General features: G+C 46.1%; 1 protein-coding gene and 1 long non-coding RNA gene across 2 annotated transcripts; one reads left to right on the forward strand and one right to left on the reverse strand.

Moving 5' to 3' along the window:
* Positions 1-1,891: 1,891 nt before the first annotated feature.
* LOC119857562 (cytoplasmic dynein 1 heavy chain 1-like) lies at positions 1,892-7,772 on the forward strand. The gene is made up of 4 exons (XM_038406655.2): positions 1,892-2,305; positions 5,700-5,868; positions 6,714-6,841; positions 7,369-7,772. Exons 1-4 carry the CDS (start codon positions 2,156-2,158, stop codon positions 7,495-7,497), a joined length of 576 nt encoding a protein of 191 aa, XP_038262583.1. The 5' UTR covers positions 1,892-2,155; the 3' UTR covers positions 7,498-7,772.
* A 4,623-nt stretch (positions 7,773-12,395) lies between these two features.
* LOC122460590 lies at positions 12,396-13,592 on the reverse strand. The gene is made up of 2 exons (XR_006281994.1): positions 13,562-13,592; positions 12,396-13,102 (listed from the first exon to the last, which is right to left on the reverse strand). It is a non-coding gene; the product is annotated as an uncharacterized LOC122460590 (long non-coding RNA).
* Between the last annotated feature and the right edge of the window lie 13,820 nt (positions 13,593-27,412).

A 27,412-nucleotide genomic window follows, 5' to 3' on the forward strand; every position in this document is an offset into this window, starting at 1 on the left:
CTTAATTCAGAGATTGCCTGGTGGGGGATATACCACACACTCTGAAAAACTGTCAGTCCATGTGCATGGGGTTTTTTTAAGATTTTTTTTTCTATAGTATATACTCTAGTTCAAACAGAAATTATTTTTTTGGGAAGTTCTATGGTCTGTGTTATACAGGAGATCAGACTAGATAATCGGAGTGGTCCTTTCTGGGCTTACAATCTATGAATTATTGAATAAAAGAGAATTAACCCTTGAGGTGTTGAACTCATTAAATGGTGCAAAGCCTATATCTAACAAAAGTGTTGTTTATTTATATAGCCCAGTTAAAAACACAATTAGGACTAATCTAATGAGTATAAAGTACACGTGGGATTTCTAAACTGCGGTGTGGGACCAGGATGTGGATCTTGCCATCTGATTGATTTGTATGTGCGGGCTCCTGTGCTGATGCAGATTACTGGAGTGGGGTCCAAATCAGCCCACATCATGTCATTTAATTTGGTCATTAGCCTAGCTCTTTTCTAATCTACTGAGTTTTCAGTATTTGTCATTTTTATATATTCATTTTATAAATTTTATTTTTACTGTCCTCTAATTTGGCTTTTTTTTTTTTTACATATGAAATTTGTTAACTGATTTTTTTTCCCTCTTTGGAACAATTATATAAGGGGCCGTTCTGCTCTGCTACATCAGCATAAGGGAGAGTGGAAGTTACCCCAACCTGCCGTGTGCTGCAATAGGATCAGAAGGGATGTACCTTTTTACCCACATGACACCCTGCTGAAGTCAATGGTCACAAGGTTCGCCCACATGGACTTGATGGCAGGATAAGATTCCCCCCCCCCGATTACCCTGGCAACTCCAGCTTACAGAGGCTTGGTTAGTCCTGTCAAGATCAAATAGAACTAAAAACCTTAAAATGTAAACGGCGAGCGTTCCCATTCAAATCAAGAACGGGCAGAGCTACCCAGCCTTACAAAACTCCCATCAGTTCGAGTCTCCCGCCCACTATTATGACCAGAATGAAAAAGGTGCCATTTCACTTGCGTGTTTTTCAGAAACATGCTACTTGCCTTGGGCGAGCAGGCGCATAGGCTGTGGGCAGCAGAGGTCTGCTCCCCGCCTGGGGCCAAGGTTCAGAAAGGGCCGCCACGCCCAGTCCTGCAAACATCTGCAGCGCGGGCGCGCTTGGGAGTTAACGGGGCTCCTGACACCGGTTGCCCTTCGCGCCCCCCACGGCCCGCCGCTGCCCGGCCCTGCCCAGGGAGCGTGGCGCCTGGCCGCGGCTGGGCGGGTAGCAATAATAACAAACGCCGACCGCGGCAGCAGTCACGGGGCGGGGGCGGCTTGTCCCGTCCTCTGACTTTTCTTAAGCAGAAACACCGCCCTGGCCGGAGCGATGATCCCCTGCCCCTCCCCCGGCTGCAGCCTCTGAGGAAACGCTTTGTAACGCAGTCGCTAGACGAACGGCTGAGCCAGGCAGCCTGGAGCTTCCAGTCATTCCGCGCCACCGGCCTTGCCCCTACCAGTGAACTTCAGCTCCCAGGCTGCCCTTGTGGAGGCCGGTTCTGTCCCGGTGCATTATGGAACTTATAGTTTTCCCTCTTGACTTGCGACGAGCGAGCGGGGCGGGAGGAACTACATTCCCCAGCAGGCACGTGGTCCGCGCCGTCGCGGGTCTGCCTGCCCAAGGCAAAGCGGGATTTGTCGCCTTTGTTGGTCGCCTTTCTCGTCAGGTGGGTGACCTCAGTGAATGACAGCTCCCAGGATGCTCTGGGTCGCGGAGTTGCCCCCCCCGTTCAAATGTGCATGCTGGGATTTGTAGTCCTTCTCTTCAGCTCTATCTTGCGCATCCGGGCTGTGCGGACTACACTTCCCAGGCCGCCCCGCGGCGGGGGCGGGGGCGGGAGGTGATTACAGGGCGGGGTGTTGGATGCGGCTGGCTCAGTAGTACCGGGCGGCGGCTCAGCAGCGGAAGCAGCCTCTGAGTTGCGTCTGGCTCTCTCAGTATGTCGGACGCGGGCCCGGCGGGGGCGGCGAGGATGGCGGCCTGGACGTGCCGGGCTCGGCGGTGCAGAATGTGGCCGATGTCTCGGTGCTGCAGAAGCACCTGCGCAAGCTGGTGCCGCTGCTGCTGGAGGACGGCGGGGAGGCCCCGGCCGCGCTAGAGATGGCGATGGAGGAGAAGGGCACCCTGGAGCAGATGCGCAAGTTCCTCTCCGACCCGCAGGTGCACACCGTGCTGGTGGAGCGCTCCACGCTCAAGGGTGAGAGCCGGGCCCGGCGCCGAGCCGCTGCGGCCCCCAACAAGAAGAGTAAGGTAAGTCGACGGGAGAGTTTCTGCTGTCACCCTCCTGCAGTGTAGACCCCGTGGTAACTCCAGCTACGTTATGCAAGTCAACATATCTTGGGTCGAGTTGCATAGCGTAGGTTGACTTGCATAGTCTTACTTGCTGTTCTGTAACTGTTGTTCAAAACGTGATATAGCCATGTATTCCATGGAGGTGTGTGCATGTCCAGAGCACCCAAGCAAATAACTGACTAGCAATACATGTAGTGGCAGCACTCGTGCCCTGTGACCCTAGCCTCTACTGTGGCTATATAAGGTTGGTGCGTCCCCCAACCTTGCTCATTTCCTTCGCACCAAGTGTCAAGAGTAAAGACTCTGATGCAGAGGGTGAGTTGTGGAATACGTATCTGCATCACATCCAGAAGAATACACTACAGATAAGTACCCGTTTCTAATTCCTTCAAGTAGATGCAGCCATGAATTTCATGTAGGTGACTCTCAGGCAGTATTTGCAGGAGGTGGGGCTTGGAGTATGTTTAAACAAGGAGTGCACCTTCAATTTTTTTCATCTGATCTGGATTTAGCATAAGTGGCATAGTGGTTTTAAACATACGTGCACAGGATCCAATGGCAGCCCTGCAAATTCCTAATCTGAGCTGCTTCGTTTGCTGTCATGATATAGGAAGGTTTCAGAGTAGCAGCCGTGTTAGTCTGTATTCGCAAAAAGAAAAGGAGTACTTGTGGCACCTTAGAGACTAACAAATTTATTAGAGCATAAGCTTTCGTGAGCTACAGCTCACTTCATCGGATGCATTTGGTGGAAAATACAGAGGGAAGGTTGATATACACACACAGAGAACATGAAACAATGGGTTTATCATACACATTGTAAGGAGAGTGATCACTTAAGATAAGCCATCACCAGCAGCAGGGGGGGGAAAGGAACTGCTGGAATTAGCCTACCTTGCTTGTCACCATGAAAGGTTTTCCTCCTTGCTCATGAAAGATGCTGTTCATCTGGGGTTGAATTTGGCTCAAAGAACAACACTGGTAGAAATACAATTAGTTTCAAGTAAAACTGAGAAACCACTTTAGATAAAAATCTATGGTGCGACTGCAGGGTTACTTTGTTTTTGGAAAATTGTGTCAGAATGCTCCGCCATCAGAGCTTGCAGTTCACAAATGCTCCTAGCAGATTGTTACCACAAGGAAAGGAGCTTTCTGAAAAAAAAGAGAGAAAGAAAGAAAGGTCAGAGTGAAGAAGAGATATGGAAGGCCAAACCAATAATCTGTGGACATCAGAGAATTGTTTCTGCCACATTGGAACAATGAGAATGAGCTTGGCATGATCCAGTTTCAGCTTGAGAATGATGATGATTGGAATGGGAGGAAAAGGCATACAGGAGTGCTGATTCCCAGCATCAGGTGAAAAGCCTCAATTGGAGGCCTGGACTGAGACCCACGCCCTCAAGAGCAAAATAGATGGCATTTCTTGTCTGTCTTGAACAGGTCAGAATTCCCAAACTGCAGAGGTAGGACACAGGGCTTTTTAGGCTATTTGTAATTCAAGGAAAGTTTTTCTACTGAGGGCATCTGCCAGGTGATTCTGGATCCCAGGTAAATGACAGGCCACAGTGATTGTTTTCGTTGATGCAAAACGGGCAGAGTCTGATCGCCTTCTGACACAGCACATTGGAGTATGCACTGCCTGTCTGCTACGGCCCCAGAAAAATTCCTGAACTAGTGGAGTGTCAGGGACTGAGAGGCAAAGCAGGTCTGATGTTGTCTGATATGCTACCAGCACGGAGACAGTCTGCTCCGGTCCTGACGTTATTGGTACTGGACTCAACGAACACCCCATGGCCAGAGTTGGAGTCAATGGTACAGGCTCTTGCTGGTCTCAGTATGGTAGCAGGGAGTGGTTAGACCAGTGGTTCTCAAACTTTTGTACTGGTGATCCCTTTCGCACAGCAAACCTATGAATTAAAAACACATTTTTTAAAAAAATATTTAACACTATTATAAATGCTGGAGGTGATGCGAGGCTTGGGGTGGTTCTGATAGCTCACAACCCCCCAAGTAATAACCTTGTGACTCCCCTGAGGGGTTATGATCCCCAGTTTGAGAACCCCGGGTTAGATGGACCTGCTCCATTCTGCATTCCAGGAGTACGTTACCAGTTAGTGCTCCTCTTAAAAGATGAGGAAGAGTCTCCCTGAGCCCTGGAATGGTCCCAATTAGTCTTATGGAGAGTAACTCCTCTTCCTCTTGAGTGAAACACCAGAGTCTGAACATGGAGCTCAGTTACTTGCTAGTTACGAAGGTGGCCACCAATCGGACAAGAGCCTCAGTGCTTGAGGCCCGCTCCAGAAAGTGCTGCTTCCACCATAAGTCTCTCACCACCTGAAACCTTTTTTAACAAAATAACCCAAAAAACCTTACAAATGGAGCACCATTCCATAATGTGTCCCTCACTGAGATACCACAAACACTGTGTGAGGATGACCCCTCACGTGACAGATGGTGCTTGAACCCTGGTGAGGGTATCACACAGGGCAGCCTGCTATTCAAACACTATACTGACACTAAACAAAATCTAAGCTACTGTTATTGAGAACAGGGGTTCTCAAATTTCATTGCACCATGACCCGCCTCGGACAACAAAAATTACTTCACGACCCCAACAGGGGGACCGAAGCCTGAGTCCCTTTTGGCTTTGGTCCTGGGCAGTGGGGTTCATGCTTCAGCCCAGGGCCTCAGCAAGTCTAAGCCAGCCCTGGTGACCCCATTCAAAGGGGGTCCCGACCCATAGTCTGAGAACGGCTGATCTAGAAGAAATAACGCTCAGAAAACTGCGATTAAAACGCGAGGTGAGAACAACACTCAAAGCTCCAATTCAAGCCATGGGCGGTGAGACGGAACTGAGGAGGATCAGGGAGGTGCTGCCTTTAAATACCCAGGGGAGGAGTCCCAAGGCATGAGTCCAGCCTCTATAGGTACTGCTAGGCAAAGTTCTCTGGCTTTGGTGTGCTGAGCACGTGCATGGAATACACTGCATGTACTCAAAGACGACAATACCTTATAGCACAGCCTTGTGGGAAACGTTAACACGTTAAGAATTTTGTATTTCTAATTCTACTTATAGATATGCAATAGAACTACTTACAAATGTTGAACTCTTCTGAAAATGCTAATTCTTTCCTATAAAACAGACTTTAGGATTCCTAACATTGTTTCTACATGTGTATGTTAGTAGGAAATGTCCTTTGAGGGTAAATCTTCATCTGAGGAAACAAGCCATACATAGTTTGCAAGATGGTCCATATTTTAGTGCAGCTTTTTATTTAAACAGATATTGAATGCAGCTAAGTGCCATTGCAGTAGCTATTATAGAAATTTCTAAAACATACAATTCTTTTAATAGAACATCCATGTGTGCCTGGGTGGCTTGTTCATACCTGAGGCTTATATTACTGCTACAAGACAATATGTAGCTCAAGCAAACAGCTGGTCCCTGGAAGAACTTTGTCTAGAAGTCAATGTTACAACTACTCAGAATGCAGTCCTGGATGCTTGCAGTTTTGCAGTCACAGGCTAGCTGATGTGCTTTTTACAAGGTGGAAGGGAAGGAAACAGGTGCTCTTAGCCCTTAACACTGGGTATTTATCTTCTGTAAAAATGCTGGTACGGACTATATCAAATGCATAACACCGAAGGGAGTTAACAAGCACAGTTTTCAGAGTAGCAGCCGTGTTAGTCTGTATTCGCAAAAAGAAAAGGAGTACTTGTGGCACCTTAGAGACTAACAAATTTATTTGAGCATAAGCTTTCGTGAGCTACAGCTCACTTCATCGGAGGCATTTGGTGGAAAATACAGAGGGGAGATTTTTCCACCAAATGCCTCCGATGAAGTGAGCTGTAGCTCACGAAAGCTTATGCTCAAATTTGTTAGTCTCTAAGGTGCCACAAGTACTCCTTTTCTTTTAGCAAGCACAGTGAAAGTTTGATTGCAGTTGCACTAGAAGTAGCATTGGAAGTCAATTTCTATGGGGGATTCTGAATTATTTAAAAACATGATAATGGAAAACTTTGCTATGCTAGTGCATAGGGGTTGAGAATCCTTATGAATGAACATTGTCAGTAGTAGTACAATATGGATAAATGCAAATAACTAACAGTCAATATGTTAGAGGTAGTGCTCTGGTGGCTTTTTTTATTCCTCTAGTAGCCTTCACTGTTACCTTTTCTGGAGTATTTTTTCATCTGTATAAATTAGGTCTCCCATTTTAACCGTAGGTCTAAATATCAATTACCATATTTTAGATGGGTGAATCTACCACTGGACTTGAAAATAGAGTAGAAAAGGGAAGTTCCTTTAAATGTGCATACACTTCACTTTCAGAAAAGACCTCACATTTTCATACTACTTAACTCACAGGTTTGAAGCTTCAGGGAGCTACATGCAGTAACAATAAACTGTCCCTTTCAAATGCTATCTCAACTATATTGCCCATAACACAGCTTCGCTGGATCAAGCAGACAAATGCAGATAAAAAGGCTAATGTGGTAAGTAATGTGGAGACAAATGTTTTGTCATTCTGTGACTCCTTTCAGTAGTGGCTCATCGGCTTTAAATTCTACTTTCCCTGGTGCCGTAGAATAAAAATGGGGAAATACCTGCTTCCCTTTCATTAGTCTTACATTTTGTGGTACCACAGATGTTCCTTTCCAATATGAACTTTCAACCTGGGGGTTACAATTCCTAGGAGTCTGGCAAACAGATCCAGTATTGCTACCACTCTTTGTGGCTAGCTGTGGGGTATCAAGAAATGTAAACTCATGAAGCATTGGGTCCTGAGAAGTCTGAACACCACCTTAGAAATGTATTATAAAAAGTACACTTTAGCCTGGCAGGCTGGGAGTTCGTTCTTAGGAGTACCGTTGATCTTGGTTGGGGAAGGATGGGCAAAGTTCAATATGGAATGTCTCTTTATAATTTCCGGTGGTGGGGACCGCTGTCTTCCCTTTGACTTTTATCTTGCATTCATCTGTCTTATCCACATTTTAATAAATACCTAATTTCTTTTTTCCAGGTTACATTACCAGTTTATCTGAACTTCACCCGTGCTGATCTGATCTTCACTGTTGACTTTGAAATAGCCACCAAGGAAGATCCTCGCAGTTTCTATGAACGTGGTGTTGCAGTCCTCTGCACAGAGTAACAAAATAACGTTTTCTAACTGATAAATAGTAGTAAAATTCAGTGTCTTTAATCTAGTCTACAGTGTTAGTTTTAACCTCCAGGGCATGGGTAAGTTGTCAGATGGACTGGTGTAAAGTTGACTTGCTAGAGGCTAGGCTTCTTGCCAGAGTTTCTGGTGATATTGATGGTTTGAGGGAGAATTGGATGTGGTTTTTAGATGGCTCTAGTTACATGTGGTAATGGTGTGTGATGGTGTGATGGTGCCTACTACATTAAATAAATTCCGTAGCATGATTTGTGGTTCTTTATTTCATTTCTATAAGCATTGTTCTTGCCATGACTTGCTCTAGAGAATTACTTCCATTAATGCTTTTAAATTTTCAAGGAATGGAGAATGATGGTGAAACATTACCCAGGTCTTCAATAATGAATGATGCTAACCTACTAAAACCAGTTTTACCATATGTGGTACTTAACTTGCAGATCTCCTGTATAAATCACCTGTAACCAGAAACAAGAAAAGCCCAAATTAATTCAGTGGAACAAGTTGAAATTGAGCAAACACTGCTTTTAAAAAGGAAGGCAAGGGAGATGTCATGCCAATATTACTATTACACAGGCATGATGAACTGCACGCATTGCTTAATCTACATGGAATAGATATGAACCACCTGCATACGTAAGTGAGAATGTACCTTGTACACAGAATGCTAACTTTCAGAACAGTTTCATCACCTCCAGTGATATACTTCCTCGCACATGTCGGCTGTGCTGGTTACTGTAACTTTGCATTAATATCAACATGCCTGCAAAGACTTTGAATTTAGATCCACTTGGGATTTTTTTTGAATGGGTATTATTTCTACCTCTGAGAGTGGCATCATTGACATAAGCTAATAGCCCTACCAAACTTCTTATGGCAAATACCTTGAGGGGTGTCTCTTCTGATTGCATATGCTAAAGATAGTGGTTTTATTCTGTTCATTCCTTAAAGGGACACTTAAAGCTGGCAGACCCAAAAATCTGACTCACCCAACCAAATAGCTTTTGGTTACACAGTAGTCGCTAACATTTTAAACTCTGCTGCTCTCAAAATACCTCTTTACTAGATTGTTACTTATTTGGCTCCTTTATCTTCAGAAATTTCTAGGGCAGCAAAACAACCTGCAATTTCTGAATACTGTCTCACTTGATCCATGTTCCGCATGCACAGAATCTGCCATTCTCTGCCTCCGAGGAGCTTTTTGTGGGATGTGAGTTCTGAACATGGATGTTGCCTCTAATATTCCTTCCAGTGAAGTGCACGACTTCCTGGTGCCCTAAAGCTTACTAGAAGGCACCTAAGCCTTCTAAAAGCCTCATCAAATGAGATTGGTATTTGGACTGCAGAATGTTGCCACATGGAGTATCCATCTAAACTTCCTGTGGTCTTCAAGTAATTTGAATATCAAATGCATAACAAAATTTGCATTAGTAATTAAAGAGCTTTGCTGTTCTGTATTCCCATTTGGCGTTTGAGACTTCTGAACTCCTGTACACAGGGCAACACAGGTCTTCGATGGGCTGATCATGTGGCTGTAAGAACTCAATGAGCCATGCTTACACAGAGGTACATATGCAGGACTATTCCTGGGGGATAAAAGCCCAACCTGCATTGTATTGGGAAACTGTACCTCTTAGGCTGATGGCACCACATGGCTTGTGACCTGTGTGCCAAGTCTGGCAACATAAGGAGCCTGTCATTGACAAGCAGCCTGATCGTTGGAGTGCGGAGTGTCTTCCATTGAGAGGGTGGGTAATATCAGGTTTTAGTGGAGCCTGACTAAGATTCTTATGTGAGACCCCCGAGCCCTGCTGCCTTGAGGGAGGAATGAAGCAAGTGGCAACTTTCTCCAGAGTGCCAGACTTAGAATAAATTACAGGGGGATGATTGAACTGAACCCTTTTTATGATTCAGTTGATGAGCACTGCTTTAGAGATTCTAGAGCTCCAATGAAAAAAGACTGAAGAGCTAGGTTGTCAGTAGTCTCTCAGCTTCCACTAAAATAGCTGAGTTGTGCATTCACACCTGCCACGTTATGGACCCCTAAACTACATGTTAAAGGTGCTGTTGTATACTTAAACTGATCCTTGCTGTAAGTTGAAAGTAGGCCTTGTATAGATAACTTATGAGTTTCAGATCACTTGACAGTATATTAAAGGCTATCCAAAAATTAGTTCCCTAAGTTTTCACAGGATGATTAAATATGGATCTTAAGGTTAGAGCTCTTCAAAACGGTGTATATATGAGTAAAGATGGAACAACAGCTATTTAATGAATTTTATACAGTCTGACCAATCTTTCTTCTACATGGATACTAAATATAGCTGCCTTTTTACCACATTTGTTCTGGTTATAATTAGTATATTACAGATGTTTTTGAACTTAGTATAGACTGGGGAACAGATGTCTACCCTAAAAACCACCTACCTAACTGCCACTTGTTCCTATTTGTATTTAGCTGTCTCAGCAGGAAAGTCAAAACTGACTGAACATGAAGATAGTATCTATGACTGGTCATCCTCCAAGACGAGCCTGAGGCAGAGTGGGGGCAATACAGGGAAGCTTGCTCTCTTACCTCCATCTCAAGTCAAATACAAATAAAACAACTTCAGAAATAGTGGGTTGTAGTTTTGAACCCATCTAGACAAAAATTTGTCTAAAGGAAATAACCTGTAAACCTAAATTATTGAATTAGGTTTGGAGCCTCAGAAAGAAGGAAAGAACCACTTAAGCAACAAGGCAGGAGTAAGGACCTGGAGGGATGGGTTCATTTAAGTTATTTTTACACCGGTGAGTCATGTGTGGAAGAAAGAAGCATGCCTGAAGAGGGCAAATATTAAGAATAATTATTTAGGGTGGTGCTAGAGGCAGTGAAATGGAAAATTTGAACTGTGAGGAAAAGCTTCACCCTGAAATATAGTCTCATGCAGTTCCCTGAAGTAAATCAAAGGTAAGCCCTTTGACACTATTATGGATATGAAATGCAGGAGAGATGGAAGGAGACTAGGTTACTTCCTGTAAGGGACTGCGAAAGACTCTGTTACGGCCTAGCCAGGGAACTTCTGCTTTCTCGAGCCGAGAGGTTACTGTGGGACATAGATAGCTGCTTCGTTACTGAGGGATAAAGAGAGTTTTTGAGGGACACAGCTGCTTTGTCATTGTAGGAAATAGTTCTTGAAGGACACAGCTGCCTTGCATGGCCCGTTGCTAGGTAGTAGAAAGCCCCCCTTTAAGAAGCACCTAATTTTATATTCATGAGCTGTTTTTGTGTAATGCTTATTAATGCTGACTGTCTGCCCCTCCGTTGGACTCCGTCCCAGGCAGAGCTCCGGTGTGCTGGGTTCCCCGCCTCCGTGACTGTAACGCTTGAAGTCCCTGTTGCGGGTGGGTCACTAACCTTCAGTAAAACCAATAACTCACAGCTGTGTGTAAGCACTGCTTCGAGCACCTTGGCCCGGAACACTTCCCTTCCCTGATGGACACATCTGGGCTTGCATATGTGTCAAATGACCCTAAAAGTGAGGCCCATAACTCTTTTCACTCACTGTTATCTATGTTACGTGCACTTCTAAAATTTACAATCAAAATAATCGGCAGCAAAAAACTGAGAGATGTTTAATGTCAGGCTTGAGAGGTCATGAACAGAGCTCCTGGCCTCCTGAGCCTATTTCTATTCTACATGGCTAGATGGGGGCTCTGAATTTTTTCTGTTTTAACATGGGGCTAGGATTTGGTAGAGGTAGACACTGATTTATGCTCTGAGGAATCCTCCAGCATTTTAAGCTTCAGTAATGCTCACCACGCACTTTGGGGGTTTTCAGACATTGTGCCCTAGCTTTGGACTTCGGCACGTTGAAGAGATGGACCATGAGGTCCAGATTTCAAGAGCGTTTGTTCACTGTCTCCAGTGGCAACTTTCAGCTTACTATCAGTTGTAGAAATAAAGCCCAGGGAGCTAGACACAGGTCTTTTTCCACCTCTAATTTGTCTGAGAAGAAATCTAAAGAGCAAAGTTCAATTGTGTACAAGAAGTTTTTACAGAAGAACCTGAAAACATTGAATTTAAGGGGAAAAAAATTGACTAAAGAGCAAGGCTTATGCTGCTATGGAGATACTTCATAGATGTAGTCGGAGGCATAAGCCCTAGTGCCCGTTTAGTGTAGGCTGTGAGCTACTGAATCAGTCCTAGTAAAATAATTAACATTGTTGGTGTTTCCAAACAAGGCTGTATGCACCACACTGAAGCCTAACGGTCGCCATTTTATAGTTACACTGCAGTGATTGTAACACCAGGGAAGAAAAACGAGCAAAACCATTTTTCTTCCCAGCAAATTTCAGCATTCAAGAATAGTCATCCTCCAATAACTTAGTTTTCCTTAAGCACAAGAGTGCAACCCTCAGAGTACTAAAAAAACCCTAAACCTTCAATCTGCTCTCTTACTTCCATTCTGACCTTGGTGAACACAGGAAGAAATGAAATGATTTTACATTGTGGCCACTTATTAAATGTTCAGTATTCTTACCCCTCTTCCACAATGGAAATCCATACTCTGATGAAGTGAGCTGTAGCTCACGAAAGCTTATGCTCAAATAAATTTGTTAGTCTCTAAGGTGCCACAAGTACTCCTTTTTGCCAGTACAGACTAACATGGCTGCTACTCTGAAACCTGTCATATATGCTAGAGCATGCTAGTGAGTCTCTGGAGGATTTTTTAAGTCAGGTGGAACTTTAGTGAACTTAAGACACAAAGATTCTAACTGATGTTTAATAGAACACTTTATTTAGGTTTATTTTAAGTTTCACTTGCCACACTTCCCCTCATGTCCACCTTGAGGAAAATACAGTTAATAAGGAAGAGCAATAAAGTTCAGGCTTGGTTTAAAGTAGTTTATTTCAATTGTAATAAAAAACAGGTTATCTATTGGGATAGTAGATTTGAAAAGAAGTTTAAACAAACATCCCTCTAGCTATGGGTGGTGCTGCAACAAACTACCCTTCTCCCACTCTCTTCCTGCTAATAGGTAAGTCCCACACCTCTACATTTGTTCAGTAGGAGACAGTTTTACTAGTGCTGAGCAAAAGGCTCCATGAAGCCCTTTCTTCTTCTTCTGTAGATTACTCCAAAAATCTACCCCATATCATATGGAGGGGAAGGCAAAAAGAAGTAACCATGCTAATTAAAATGGTTATTTATTTTCCTGGCCCTGATCATTCTGTTTAGCAGCTGGGTTTGAGAGAGAAAAGTCACTCATAAAGGAAAAATAAAACCCCCTCAATGTAGAAGAACTTCAACTGTTGGTATTTACATTATAAACCCACATTGGCATGCACAGTGCTGGAGAGAAGATTAGAGAAACAGGCTCTATTAGAGTTCATTGTCAACACCAAATAAAAGGGAAAGTCAGTTTGATCCTGCAAAATGAAAGTTGATGAGGATTATCTGCTCTCCCAAATTTCTGGTTTGTGTGATTTGAGTTATTTTGGCAGTTATCCAAGGCTGAACCTGCAAGTGACCATTCACAATGGGAACAAAGCAGCTGCAGGAAGCAGGCACGAGCCTCACTGAAGATGGTGCACTCACTGTGAAGGTGCAACAATATGATGAGTGCTACTTATTCTGCATTTACAGAATCACCACCACTACTTCAGTTTAGTTATTGTGATGCTATGCATTTCTCCAATCACCATGTCATGAGAAGGCCTGACCCCTGCAGCAGTAGCATAGGCATGTATACAATGCTAAGGCATAATATCTATTGTAGCTTATTGCTTAAAGCAATGCATAATTACTTGGCCACAGGTGCAGGAGTGGGGTTGCTGGGAAATAACAGGACTGAAGGCAGAGTACTGTATGGTGGATGGGTTCACGTTTGATCGCAACTACTGGTACAGCTCTATATTAGCTCCAATTCCCCTACACAAGCATTAATGTTCTGTAGGGTACGGCTAGATCTAGGAGACATTTTGAAGTCTTCTCTCTTGTTTACTATAGTATATGTTTAAACAGGGAATTCCAGATCATAATTAGCCTATATGTACCTGAGATTAGGTTGCATGCAATTTCTTTCTTAGCTTTTCACCAACACCCTCTAGAAGTAGAAGCCCCAGTTTTCTCTTGATTGGTCACACATATTTTCACCATTGGACTTTACTAACATGGGTTGTTGCAGAGTAGTGGTTACTGGGCTTTCTAGAACTCCAGCATAGTTTGAAGGCTCAACACTCATGAGTAAGGAACAGTCAGATGTCAGCCACATTGCAGAGGCAAGTACTCCAGAGGTTCTGCACCATTCACATGGCCTGGCAAGTCTTATTGGAACATCACTTTTCTCTTTAGTGATAACTTCTATCTGTATTTTAAGGTCATTTACTGGCTGCATATAGACCCCACAGATTTCTGTTATTAGGGAGACCCAATTTGAAGACGTATGTAGGGACTCTGTGTTTTCAGAAGAGTAAATGTCTTCCACCATCTCTGGCAAATTGTGCACCAAAGGTGTAACTCTGTTATAGTTTATATCATTAAGAGAATGCAAACTACAATCTGAGTGGGTTGATGGACACTTTTCAAAGACACCATAATAGAGGCCCAACTTAAATATGTACCCCAAATTAAAAAACACAGTAAAAACTAAAAAAGAGCCACCGTGGTTTAACAACTATGTAAAAGAAGCAGTGACAGATAAAAAGGCATCTTTTAAAAAAGTGGAAGTCAGATCCTAGTGAGGTAAATAGAAAGGAGCATAAACACTGCTAAATTAAGTGTAAAAATGTAATTAGAAAAGCCAAAAAGGAGTTTGAAGAACAGCTAGCCAAAAACTCAATAACAAAATGTTTTTTAAGTACATCAGAAGCAGGAAGCCTGCTAAACAACTAGTGGGGCTCCTGGACGATCGAGATACAAAAGGAACACCAAGATGATAAGGTCATTGCAGAGAAACTAAATGAATTCTTTGCTTCAGTCTTCACGACTGAGGATGTTGGGGAGATTCCCAAACCTGAGTCATCCTTTGTAGGTGACAAATCTGAGAAATTGTCACAGATTGAAGTGGCACTAGAGGAGATTTTTGGAATTTATTGAGGAAACTTAACCGTAATAAGTCACCGGGACCAGATGTCATTCACCCAAGAGTTCTGAAAGAACTCAAATGTGAAATTGCGGAACTACTAACTATGGCTTGTAGCCTGTCCTTTAAATCAGCTTCTGTATGCAATGACTGGAAGATAGCTAAAGTAACGCCAATATTTAAAAAGGGCTCTAGAGGTGATCCCGGCAATTACAGACCGGTAAGTTTAACGTCAGTACCGGGCAAACTAGTTGAAACAATAGTAAAGAATAAAATTGTCAGACACATAGAAGAACATAAATTGTTGGGCAAAAGTCCACATGGTTTCTGTAAAGGGAAATCATATTTTACTAATCTACAAGAGTTCTTTGAAGGGGTCAACAAATGGGTGGACAAGGGGGATGCAGTGAACGTTGTGTACTTAGATTTCCAGAAAGCCTTTGACAAGTTCCCTCACCAAAGGCTCTTATGTAAATTAAGTTGTCATGGGTAAGAGGGAAGATCCTTTCATGGATTGAGAACTGGTTAAAAGACAGGGAACAAAGGGTAGTAATAAATGGTAAATTTTGAGAATGGAGAGCGGTAACTAGTGGTGTTTCCCAAGGGTCAGCGCCTAGGACCGATCCTATTCAACTTATTCATAAATGATCTAGAGAAAGGGATAAACAGTGAGGTTGCAAAGTTTGCAGATGATACTAAACTGCTCAAGATAGTTAAGACCAAAGCAGACTGTGAAGCACAAAACTAAGTGATTGGGCAACAAAATGGCAAATGAAATTTAATGTGGATAAATGTAAAGTAATGCATATTGGAAAAAAAACAAACCCTAACTATACATACAATATGATGGGGGCTAATTTAGCTACAACTAATCAGGAAAGCGATCTTGGAGTCAGCGTGGATAGTTTCCTGAAGATGTCCACGCAGTGTGCAGCAGTGGGCAAAAAAGCAAACAGCATGTTAGGAATTATTATAAAAAAGTGATAGAGAATAAGAGAGAATATCTTATTGCCCTTATATAAATCCATGATACGCCCACATCTTGAATACTGCATACAGATGTGGTCTCATCTCAAAAAAGATATACTGGCATTAGAAAAGGTTCAGAAAAGGGAAAGTAAAATGATTAGGGGTTTGGAACGAGTCCCATAGGAGGAGAGATTAAAGAGGTTAGGACTTCTCAGGTTGGAAAAGAAGAGACTAAGGGGAAATATGATAGAGGCATATAGAAATCATGAATGATGTGGGGACAGGGACTGTGCAGCTGACACTCCGGACAGGACGCACAGTACCTCCACACTTCTTCATGTACTCTGGGCCAGAAGAATCATTGTAGGACTCGTGACAGGGTCTTCTCTACCCCTGAATGCCCCCCAAAAAGATGACCATGGGCAAGACTTAATACAGCATTCTGGTGTTTTTGAGGTACTATCTGTTGCACCTTCTGCCCCTGTACTGGTGCAACCAGGTACAAGAGATCCTTCTTCGTTATGAAGTAGGGTCCTGGTCCCTGGGTTTTCCCTTCCACCGGGGCCCCATCTATTTCGGTCACCTCCTTCCTAATGTTGTCGTACCTTGGGTCTTCAGCCTGGTCCCGTCCAAAATTTTCTCTCCCGGGGCTAATCTGCCTGACATCTAGGGGGCCAGTCTCTGTTGCCTCTACTGGTTCAGAGGCACTGGGATGTGGGTCAGACTCAGGTGTTTCTTTCTCCTGGGTGGCCTCCGTTTCAGCTGCTCGGGTCCACCTACCTACAAGAGCGACCCTCTGGCTTTGGGCCAGAATTCTGGTTCCCTAGGCCTTAGCTGCCCTTCTTTCCCTTTTCATCTTTCTACCCTGTCTGGGAGCGGAGAACAAATCTGGGGATATTTCAGAGAAGATAGTCAACCCCCAATCTACTGTGGATGCCTCACTACTTTCAGGGTTCCCCTCTTTCTCCAATCCCCCTACCGGGAGTAAGTCTCCAAACCCTGGGAAGTCCCTCCCTATGAGGACTGGATATGGGAGTTTAGGGACTACACCTGCTGCTACCTCAGTAGTGTTCCCTTGGATCTCAATTTTTCCTGGGATGGTGGGGTAATAACTAACTGTCCCATGAACACATGTTATCCCCATATGTTTAGCCTGCAGCAGCTGACTACACTTCATGAGCTTCCCTGAGATAAGTGTGATAGCATGCCCCAAATCAACCAGTGCCATGGTATCTACCCCATATAGTTTCACTGTGTACATATGTGGGGTTAGTGAGATCCCCACAAGGTGGATTAGGGAGCATGGGTCTGCCCAGTTCCCCAGGTTACATTGCATAGGCTCCTTGGCATTGGGGTACCGTGCAGCTATGTGTCCCCACTCCCCACAGGTGTAACATCTGTATGGGCCCCTCGGCATTCCCCGGTCTCTTGGTTTGGACAGTCTAACATCACGATCCTCTTCCCACTCCATGCTCCAACTCTTTGTGGCCTCTGGTGGGCCTTCAGTCCCTCTCTTTTTCCATCTGGGTCCTCCTGGTGGCCCAGCCATCCAAGCTCTAGGGCTTGGTGCTGCTAGTTTAACGCGGGGTGCCTCTTCCTTAACTGGTTGGGTCAGCTCCCTCGCTGTCCTTCGTCTCTCTACCAGTGCGACAACCTCATCATAAGTGGCATGTTCGTTCTGGCTTGCCCAGGCACGAAGGTCTGGTGGTAGTCCTCTCATATACGAGTCTATGACCAGAACCTCTAGCATCTCTTGTGGACTCTGGGACTCAGTTTGCAACCACTTTTGTGCGAGATGGATGAGGTCATACAATTGGGACCACGGGGTTTTGTTTTCCTCATACCTCCACTCGTGATACCGCTGGGCCTGCACTGCAGTCATTACCCCAGATCTGGCCAGGATCTCTGCTTTCAGCTGGAGTTAGTCTGCAGCAGCCTCTTCAGGCAAATCATAGTAGGCCTTCTGGGCCTCCCCACACAGGAATGGGGCAAGGATGCCACACCACTGATCTCGAGGCCAAGCCTCCCACAGGGCTGTCCTCTAAAAGGCCAGGAGGTATGCCTCTACATCATCCTCCAGCATCATTTTCTGCGGCCAATTGCTGGCCCATATGATCCGCGTCCCATCATGGTCATGGTTCATCTCCATAAGGGCCTTCACTTGGTTTACCAGTTCCCGCAACCATAGCACAGTCTTGAGTGGCCTGGTCCACCAACAAGCGATTAGTCTCATGCTGCAGCCGTACTGCCTTCTGTTGGGCAGCTGCCTGGACACAGGTAGCCTCCTGCTGGGCAGCTGTGGCTTGTAGCAGTGCCCGCACTACCTCCTCCATTGTGGTGAAAAAAAATAAAACTGCTCACTTTTTTTTTTTAAAAAACACCCTCCTTCTTCCCCCACGCAGTGCACACCAGATCCCAGTTCTGACACCAGTTGTGACAAAGCTCCTCTACCTTGACGGGTCCTGCACTTAGTGGCGGATTTGCATGCCTCAGAGATTCACGTCAGCCCTTGTGGATCAGATCTGCCATTCACTCAGATAACCTCATCACTGGCCAGCCTGGGTAAAAAAGAGAAGAACAATCCCTGCAGTCTCTGCTGATCCACGATGTAGGTCAGGGAACAGCCCAGAGACCACCCCTCTGGTGGAGCCCACAGTCCAGGTCAACTCCTCCTTGTCTGATCAGGGGTTGGGGGGGAACCTGGGCCCACCCTTTACTCCGGGTTCCAGCCCAGGGCCCTGTGGATTGCAGCTGTCTAGTGTGCCTCCTGTAACAGCTGTGTGACAGCTACAACTCCCTGGGCTACTTCCCCATGACCTCCTCCCAACATCCTCACCACAGGACCTTCATCCTGGTGCCTGGTAACACTTGTACTCCTCAGTCCTCCAGCAGCACTCCTTCTCACTCCCAGCTCCTTACGCAACCCCCTACTAACTGATGGGAGGTCCTTTTTAAACCAGGTGTCCTGATTAGCCTGCCTGCCATAATTGATTCTAGGAAGTTCTTAATTGGTTCCAGGTGTCTTGATTTCTCTAGGGCAGCCCTTGCTCTGGTCACTCAGGGAACAGAAAATTATTCATCCAGTAGCCAGCATATTTGCCTTCTACCAGACTCCTGTACCCCACTGCTCTGGGTCTGTCACTCTATATTATCCATTGCACCTTTCTTGACATTTATCTGGAAAAAAAAGTTTGGTAACCATCCAGTTTCCCCACAACCTTTCATTGCTGCAATACTAAGAGATCACACTAGAAAAACATAAGCAACAGCGCCATTTAGAATCAACACATCCACCCACTCCACAACTTGAACAACTGTTTATTTTTAAGGAAATTTAAACAAGGCTGCTACATAATGAAATGGCAGACGCGTATAAACTTACCTGAAGTAGCGTGACCCTTGCTTTCTTGAAGACTCCTTCAGTAAGTGTGTTAGGCAGGCCCTGTTTAAGGAAGTATTCCCATCAGACATATGTATTTACAAATGGTCTCATACATGGTTGCCACAAGTTCTTTCTGGACATTTTTATGTAGAGAGCATAGATATTTTTTCTTGTTTTAACTAGCATTGGACATCTCTTGGAATTCAGTTTAAGTGCTCTAAAAATTTCTGGAAGAGTCTAATCAAATACAAGAAAGTGAAGTACCATTTAAAAAAACAAAAAAACCTTTTATCTAAGCCACTTTACTGTGGGTGTTTGTACTGTATGTTTTAATGTACAGAATAGGTTTGAGGGAATGAACTGGAGAAATGTATTTTATAGCCCGGAAACTTACCTAAGAAAAAGAAAGGATGTATAGTTTCTAGCTTCTATCTCCCTTGTAAGCTGCACCATAACATTAAATACTGCTGCCACCTAGGAGTTGATATTCTTGTTGAAGTCAGATCAGTTAAATTAAGTCCTAACAATCATTTCAGTGATAAGCAAGTTGCATCTCTATCTCCTGTGTGCATAATATGAACTTGTGCAGACCCAAGGAAGCAATTAGGTATGTTCCTGAGGAAAGTCTGTTTGTAAAACTGATTTTTCTTCAGTGGTGTTTATAGTGTTCTGTCATTTTAAAAATGACTACTGTCAGCAGGAATTGTATTTCACAGGCAAGCCCATACACCCTAGACAATCTTCAGTCTCTCCTTGGTCTAATTCTGTCAGCCACTACTGCAGACTAGACTCCACTGAGGAGCTGTCACTATTTCTCTTCCTTCTCAGCAGCTCAAATAGACAAAGCCTTTGTCTGCAAAGCATTAGTACCTGTTAGTCTCTATGAAACCCACCACAGAAAGTCATGAGAAGAACATAAGAATGGCCATACTGGGTTAGACCAAAGGTCCATCTAGCCCAGCATCCTGTCTTCTGACAGTGGCCAATGCCAGGTGCTGCAGAGGGAATGAACAGAACAGGTAATTATCAAGTGATCCATCCCCTGTCGCCCATTCCCAGCTTCTGGCAAACAGGCCAGAGACACCATCCTTCCCATCCTGGCTAATAGCCATTGATGGACCTATCCTCCATTAATTTATCTAGTTCTTTTTGGAACCCTGTTATCGTCTTGGCCTTCACAACATTCTCTGGCAAGGAGTTCCATAGGTTGACTGTGTGTTGTGTGAAAAAAATACTTCTTTTAGTGCTGTCCCTGTGGGTGCTCCACTCCTGGTGATGATGTGTCCTCCTCAACTGTCCTTGGCTGAAGACGGGACTTGGGGCAGTACTGATCCTCTTCCCTGGTCTTTGAAGGAAACAATTACAAAGAATATAGAAATAGTAACATCGCAGTTGTTTCCCTTCCCTTAGAATAGTTACTTAGTTTAAAAAACAAAAACAAAACCTTTTTTCCTCAAGCTTGTCTCCCACAGAGACACTTTCCCCCGGCATTTCTAGTTCAATAATGCCAGGGGCTTCAGGATTCAAGAAATGTGCTTCCTGTCAGGACTCTATGCCAAGGTCCAATGGATATTCATATTGTGTGAAGTGCCTCGGTGAGACACACGTCCCTGCCAAGTGTGTCCATTGCATGAGCCTCAAAACCAGGGCTTTTCATGACAGGGACCTGCAGCTGAAAGTGCTTCTCATGCAGAAATCTCTGCAGCCACCTCTGGAAATGGGCAATGTCAAACCCTCTCCCTCATGCTCCCTGGCCAGGTCTGAACCAATTGGGAGCATGGCTTCACCCTGTCAGGCAAAAAGGCAAGAAGCCCAACTGTCTCCAAGCAGAGACTTTCACAAGGGTAAAGGGTCTCCTGCGAGATCCTTACCCTCAGTGCTGACAGTGCAGAAGTCAGGCACCTCTGACAGTCCCAGCACCTCAGCCATGGCTCCCATGGAGCGCAGAGGCAGGGACCCGACTTCCTGTGCCGGGAAAGTCTCCTTGTCACCGGTCCCCTCGGCATCGAAAATAGACCCGGTGCCGACAGCGTGTTCTACCCCGGTGCCGATAAGAACGTCGGAACCGAGCCTGTCTGCCACTCAGATAGCAGCAGTGGACCTCCCACAGGGTGTCTATAAGAGACCCACGGCACTGGGAAAAGCCAAACAAAAGTCTGTGCACGCCTCTGAGAACAGATTGCGTGCAGCAGAGTCAGACCCTAAGGAACAGCAACAACAGTTCCTAAGTCAGGAAGACCTTTCAGTGACACCTGAGCCTAACTCTCCACTCCTGGACACACAGTGCTCACTCTTTGACCAGCCGCTCTCCCCACCTGACCTGGCTACCTTTATTAATAGCGAGCTGGATATGCAGCAACAGCAGAAGTTCTCCCCACCTGCCTCTCCTCCTCCACCGGAACCTTTTACACCTCAGATCACGGCTAACAACCATCAGCCTCAGCTTCCCTACTTCGCCCCCCGTGTGGGCGGCACTTAACTTTTCTTACCCGATGCCTTGGCCTTACTGGTACCCTTGGCCAGCTCCTACTGCCACTCACCCTCATGCTTCTTCCACCAGACCACAAGCTCCTTCTGTGCCTCCAGCTCTATCTACTTCTAAGACTGCCTGAACCTCCCTCTGAAGAGGTGGACCAGGAACCATACCCTGATTCGCCGACTCCTAACTCTCCATTAGCTCCAGACAGAGCCCTCATGCCTCCACCTCTACAGAATGTGGATGACCTCAAACAGTTCGAGGAACTTTTCAGGAGGGTGGCATTCAGCCAAGACATCTCTTTAGAGGAGGTCCAGGAGACACAACACAAACTCCTCAAAATCCTCCAACCCTCTGCATCCTCAAAGATTCCACTTCCCATAAATAAAGCACTCCTAGAACCAGCTGACACTCTCTGGCAGACCCCAGCCTCTATCTTACCAACTGGCAAAAAGGCTGAACACAAATATTATGTTCCTGCTAAGGACGTAGACTTCTTATTCTCTCATCCACAACCAAATTCTCTGGTAGTGGATGTAGCGACTCAGAGGATGAAACAGCCCCCACCTGCAAAACAAGGACCTTAAACGCCTTGACATCTTGAGGCACAAGGTTTATACCTCCTCCACTCTGCAATTCAGAATTGCAAACTGTTCCACCCTACTTGCAAGCTACGACTTTGATAACTACAATAAACTTTGATTTTACCTCTCATATTCCAAAGGGCAGGAGAGCAGACTAACTCAGTCCATGTCAAGGGCCAATTGGTCTCCAGAATTGCCCTACAAGCATCTCTGGACATGGCGGATACAGCTGCCCACACTACTGCAACTGCAGTGGTTATGTGCAGATCTTCCTGGCTCTCTGCATCATGTATCCCCAAAGACCTGCAGACCAAAGTGGAGGACCTCCCCTTTGATAAAGACAAACTCTTTTCCAAGAAACTGACGAAGTCCTTCACACCACGAAAGACTCTCAAGTGACCCTGCACACCCTGGGCATTTACCCATCCCTTCCCAGGAGACAATGGTATCAACCTTACCAGAGGTCACACACACAACAGTATCACCAGCCTCAGAACAGATCATACGATATACCCAGGAATCGCCCTAGACCTCCTAGGTGCAGACAAAACCAAGCGCAAACAGCTACCTCCCACCCATCAGAAAATAAACAACAATTTTGAAGCATCGGTTCAGGGTCTGCACGACTACCCCTTGACTCCACTGCCTACTTGCCCATTTGGCCACCGCCTCCAGGTTTTCCACCATGCCTGGCAGCAGATTACACAGGACTGTTGGGTCCTAGAAATAGTTCAGTCCGGTTACCCTATCCCTTTTATATCCTACCCTTCCCCCTTCCCCATCACTCTTCAGGGACCACTCTCATGAGCACCTACTTTGCGTAGAAGTGGCTTGTCTTCTATGGATAGGTGCAGTGGAACCCATGCTGACACAACATTGAGGAAAAGTGTTCTACTCTCACTACTTTCTGACCCAGAAAAAGACCGGGGGATGGAGGCCTATCCTAGAACTACGCCGACTGAACAAATTCATAAGAGTACAGAAATTCAAAATAGTCACACTGGGCACAATAAAACCTGAGCTGGAACAAGGGGACTGGTTCACAGCCCTCAACCTACAGAACGCCTATTTTCATATATCCATTCATCCAGCACACAGACGCTTTCTACAGTTCACAATGGGTCACGACCATTTCCAATACAGGGTATTCCCCTTTGGACTGTCCATAGCACCAAGAGTATTCACCAAGACCCTAGCTGTAGTTGTGGCCTACCTCCACAGACATGGCATCATACTTTTTCCCTACTTAGACAATTGCCTTATCAAGGGCAACTCATACGACGAGACGCTACAAGCTACCCATTTCGCCATCTCTGTCTTCCACAGCTTGGGCCTGCAAATAAACATCCAGAAATCCACCCTGACACCTACACAGCAGATCAAATTCATTGAAACTCACCTGGACTCAATTCGAACCTGACCCTCACTCCCACACAGTTTCCTCGCTATCATATACCTCATACGCACACATCTCTGTTCGTCCCAGGACACAGGCAAGAATTTGCCTACAGCTCCTTGGCTACATGGCAGCCACCACCTTCGTGGTCCAGTATGCCAGGCTGCACATGAGATGTCTTCAGGGCTGGCTCAACTCAAACTACAAACCCAGCAGGCACAGTCTCTGCATGCTGCTGATTCCTCCAGCGAACGTACTAGCTTCCCTGCAATAGTGGACAAGACCAGAGAACTTTTGCATGGGAGTTCCCTTCCAACAACAGATTCTCACTCTCATGCTTACCATGGACGCTTCCTTGATCAGTTGGGGAGCGAATCCGGGGAGACACACGGCACAAGGCCACTGGTCCACACCAGAGACATGTCTACATATAAATCTCCTAGAGCTCAGAGCAGTGAGACAAGCCTGCATTCACTTTCTTCCCCTTATAAAGAACAAATCTATCCGGGTCCTAACAGACAATATAGTTTTATGTTTTACATCAACAGACGTGGGGGAGCACAATCGCACTCCCTATGCATGGAGGCCATCCGATTGTGGAATTGGTGCATACAACACCACATACAACTTGTTGCATCGTACCTACCCGGCTGTCACAACACTACCGCCAACACACTCAGACACTTCTCCAACGAATACGAATGGGAATTGCACCTCGCGATACTGCAACAGCTCTTCTCCCAGTGGGGCACCCCATCAATAGACCTCTTTGCCACAACCCAAAATCGCAAATGTCACCTATTTTGCTCCAGAGCAAGATTCAGGACTGCATTCCTCAGAGACGCATTCCTCATCCCGTGGAACAACTCTTTCATGTACGCCTTTCCACCAATCCCTCTGATACACATGGTCCTGCGCAAGATCAGAGACTACAAGACCCCGGTCATACTCATTGCCCTGGCTTGGCCAAGACAGACATGGTATCCTTACCTGCTCCACATGTCTGCCTGTCCTCCACTGACTCTCCCCAACAGACAAGATCTGCTTTCATGGGACAACGAATGAATTCTTCTTCACCCTCAGCTCCAGAAATTCCACCTGACAGCGTGGTTCCTTCATGGCTCCAGACTCATGAATTAGCCTGTTCTGAGCAAGTCCGATATGTCCTCCTGCATAGTAGAAAAGACTCCATTCGTAAAACTTACCTGCAGAAGTGGAAGCGCTTCTTCCTGTGGTGCTCAAATAAACATTTATAACCCATACCGTGACCCTCCCTAACATCCTAGACTACCCCCTGAAACTAAAACAGGACGCAGTCTCGCTCAGCTCTATCAGGGTACACCTAGCAGCCCTTAACACCTTCCATGATTCATTAGATGGCCTACAAAATCTCTACCCTCAGATTTACCCATCGGCAGTTGCATGGAATCTCAATCTCATTCTTCGCGGTCTTATGAAACCTCCATTCAAGCCCTTAGCTACGTCATCTCTTCTTCATATGTTCATGAAGGTAGCTTTCTTGGTTGTTATAACATCAGCAAGGAGGGTAGGAGAAATAAGCGCCCTGATGGCTACACAACCTTCTCTAAAGACAAAGTTACCCTGCTACCACACCCTAAATTTCTCCCTAAGGTGGTTTCCACCTTCCACCTAACCAACCAATATATTTACCTACTGTGACAGGGTCAGGTCAGATGGCTATAGGAGAGTAATAGAAAGCAGATATATTAGCCCCTGGCTAAGTAGGGCACCTGGGTTTTAAAAAGGAGCTCACTTCAGTTTGTGGTGTGCATGTGAGGAGCTGGGAGCAAGAGGCACTAGGAGCTGAGAGTGGGAACGCGGACTGTTGGAGGACTGAGGTGTACAAGCATGATCAGACACCAGGAGGAAGGTCCTCTGGTGAGGATAAAGAAGGTGTTGGGAGGAGGCCATGGGGAAGTAGCCCAGGGAGTTGTAGCTGTCACACAGCTGTTCCAGGAGGCCCTCTAGACAGCTGCATTCCACAGGGCCCTGGGCTGGAACCCAGAGTGAGGGCAGGCCCGGGTTCCCCCCAAATCCTCCCAACTCCTGGTCAGACACAGGAGGAGTCAACCTGGACTGTGAATTCAGAAAAATGGCGAAGCTGAGGGCTGCCGTGAAGCTCCAAGGTGAGCAAATCTGCCAATAAGCACAAGACCCACCAAGGTAGAGCAGGAACTTTGTCACAACTGATGTCGGAAGTGGGATCTGGAGTCCAGAGCGTGGCGGAAGAAGGAGGGTGTTTGGAAAGGGGGGGGGGGGGGAAAGGTGAAGAGGGTCCATTTTTATTTTTTTCCCCACAATGGAGGAGGTAGTGGGGGCACTGAAACAAGCCATGGCTGCCCAGCAGGAGGCTACTCATGTCCAGGCAGCCGCCCAACAGGAGGCAGTGCGGCTGCAGCAAGAGACTAATCGCCTGCTGAAGGACCAGGCTGCTCAAGACTGGGCTTTGTTGCGGGAACTGGTAAACCAGGTAAAGGCCCTTACAGAACTGAACTACGGCCACGATGGGACGGAGATCATGCGGGCCAGCAATTGGCTGCAGAAAATGACGCGGGAGGATGATGTAGAGACATACCTCCTGGCCTTTGAGAGGACAGCCTTGCTGGAGGCTTAGCCCCGAGAACAGTGGTCTGGCATCCTCATTCCATTCCTGTGTGGGGAGGCCCAGAAGGCCTACTATGATTTGCCTGAAGAGGCTGTAGCAGACTACCCCCAGCTGAAAGCAGAGATCCTGGCCAGACCTGGGGTAATGACCGCAGTGCAGGCCCAGTGATATCATAAGTGGAGGTACCAGGAAAACAAAACCTCGCGGTCCCAATTATATGACCTCATCCATCTTGCACAAAAGTGGTTATGAACTGAGTCCCAGAGTCCGGAGGAGATACTAGAGGTTCTGGTCATCGACCGGTACATGAGAGGATTACTGCCAGAACTTCACGCCTGGGTAAGCCAGAACGAATCCTCAACCTACGATGAGGTTGTTGCACTGGTAGAAAGGCAAAGGATGGTAAGGGAGCTGACCCAACCAGTTAAGGAAGAAACACCCCAGCTTAAACTAGCAGCACCAAGCCCTAGAGCTCAGGTGACTGGGCCACCAGGAGAACGCAGGTGGAAAAAGAGAAGGGCTGAAGGCCCACCAGAAGCCACAAAGAGTTGGAGCACTGAGGGGGAAGAGGATCGTGATGTTAGACTGTCCAAACCAAGAGACCGGGGAATGCCTAGGGGCCCATACAGATGTTACACCTGTGGGGAGTGGGGACACATAGCTGCACGGTACCCCAATGCCGAGGAGCCTATGCAGTGTAATCTGGGGAACTGGTCAGACCTATGCTCTCTAATCCACCTTGTGGGGGTCTCACTAACCCCACATATGTACACCAGACCAGTGAAGCTAAATGGGGTAGAGACCACAGCACTGGTTGATTCGGGGAGTGCTATCACTCTTGTCTCAGGGAAGCTTGTGAAGCGTAGTCAGCTGCTGTAGGCTAAGCGTACGGGGATAACATGCGTCCATGGGACAGTTGGTTATTACCCCACCATCCCAGTAAAAATCAAAATTCAGGGGAACACTACTGAGATAGCAGCAGGTGTAGTCCCTAAACTGCCATACCCAGTGCTCATAGGGAGGGACTTCCCAGGGTTTGGAGACTTACTCCCAGTAGGGGAATTGGAGAAAGGGGGGAGCCCTGAAAGTAGTGAGGCATCCACTGTAGACTGTCAACCCCCAACCTTCTCTGAAATATCCCCAGATTTGTTCTCCACTCCCAGAAAGCGTAGAAAAAGGGAAAGAAGGGCAGCGAAGGCCTTGGGAACCCGAATACTGGCCCAAAGCCAGAGGGTCGCTCTTGTAGGTAGGTGGACCTGAGCAGCTGAAAAGGAGGCCACCCAGGAGGGAGGAGCACCTGAGTCTGACTCACACCCCAACGCCTCTGAACCAGTAGAGGCAACAGAGACTGGCCCCTATATGTCAGGCAGATTAGCCCCGGGAGAGGAAA

Source organism: Dermochelys coriacea, chromosome 6 (genome assembly GCF_009764565.3).
Source record: "Dermochelys coriacea isolate rDerCor1 chromosome 6, rDerCor1.pri.v4, whole genome shotgun sequence".
Classification (NCBI taxonomy): Eukaryota; Metazoa; Chordata; order Testudines; family Dermochelyidae; genus Dermochelys; species Dermochelys coriacea.

Bases quoted from the DNA above. Each gene is read 5' to 3' on its own strand.
- LOC119857562 (XM_038406655.2), top strand. From the start codon at position 2,156: ATGGCGATGGAGGAGAAGGGCACCCTGGAGCAGATGCGCAAGTTCCTC. The intron at 5,869-6,713 runs GCTAGCTGATGT...CTTAACTCACAG, and splicing joins TTGCAGTTTTGCAGTCACAG to GTTTGAAGCTTCAGGGAGCT. The intron at 6,842-7,368 runs GTAAGTAATGTG...TCTTTTTTCCAG, and splicing joins CAGATAAAAAGGCTAATGTG to GTTACATTACCAGTTTATCT.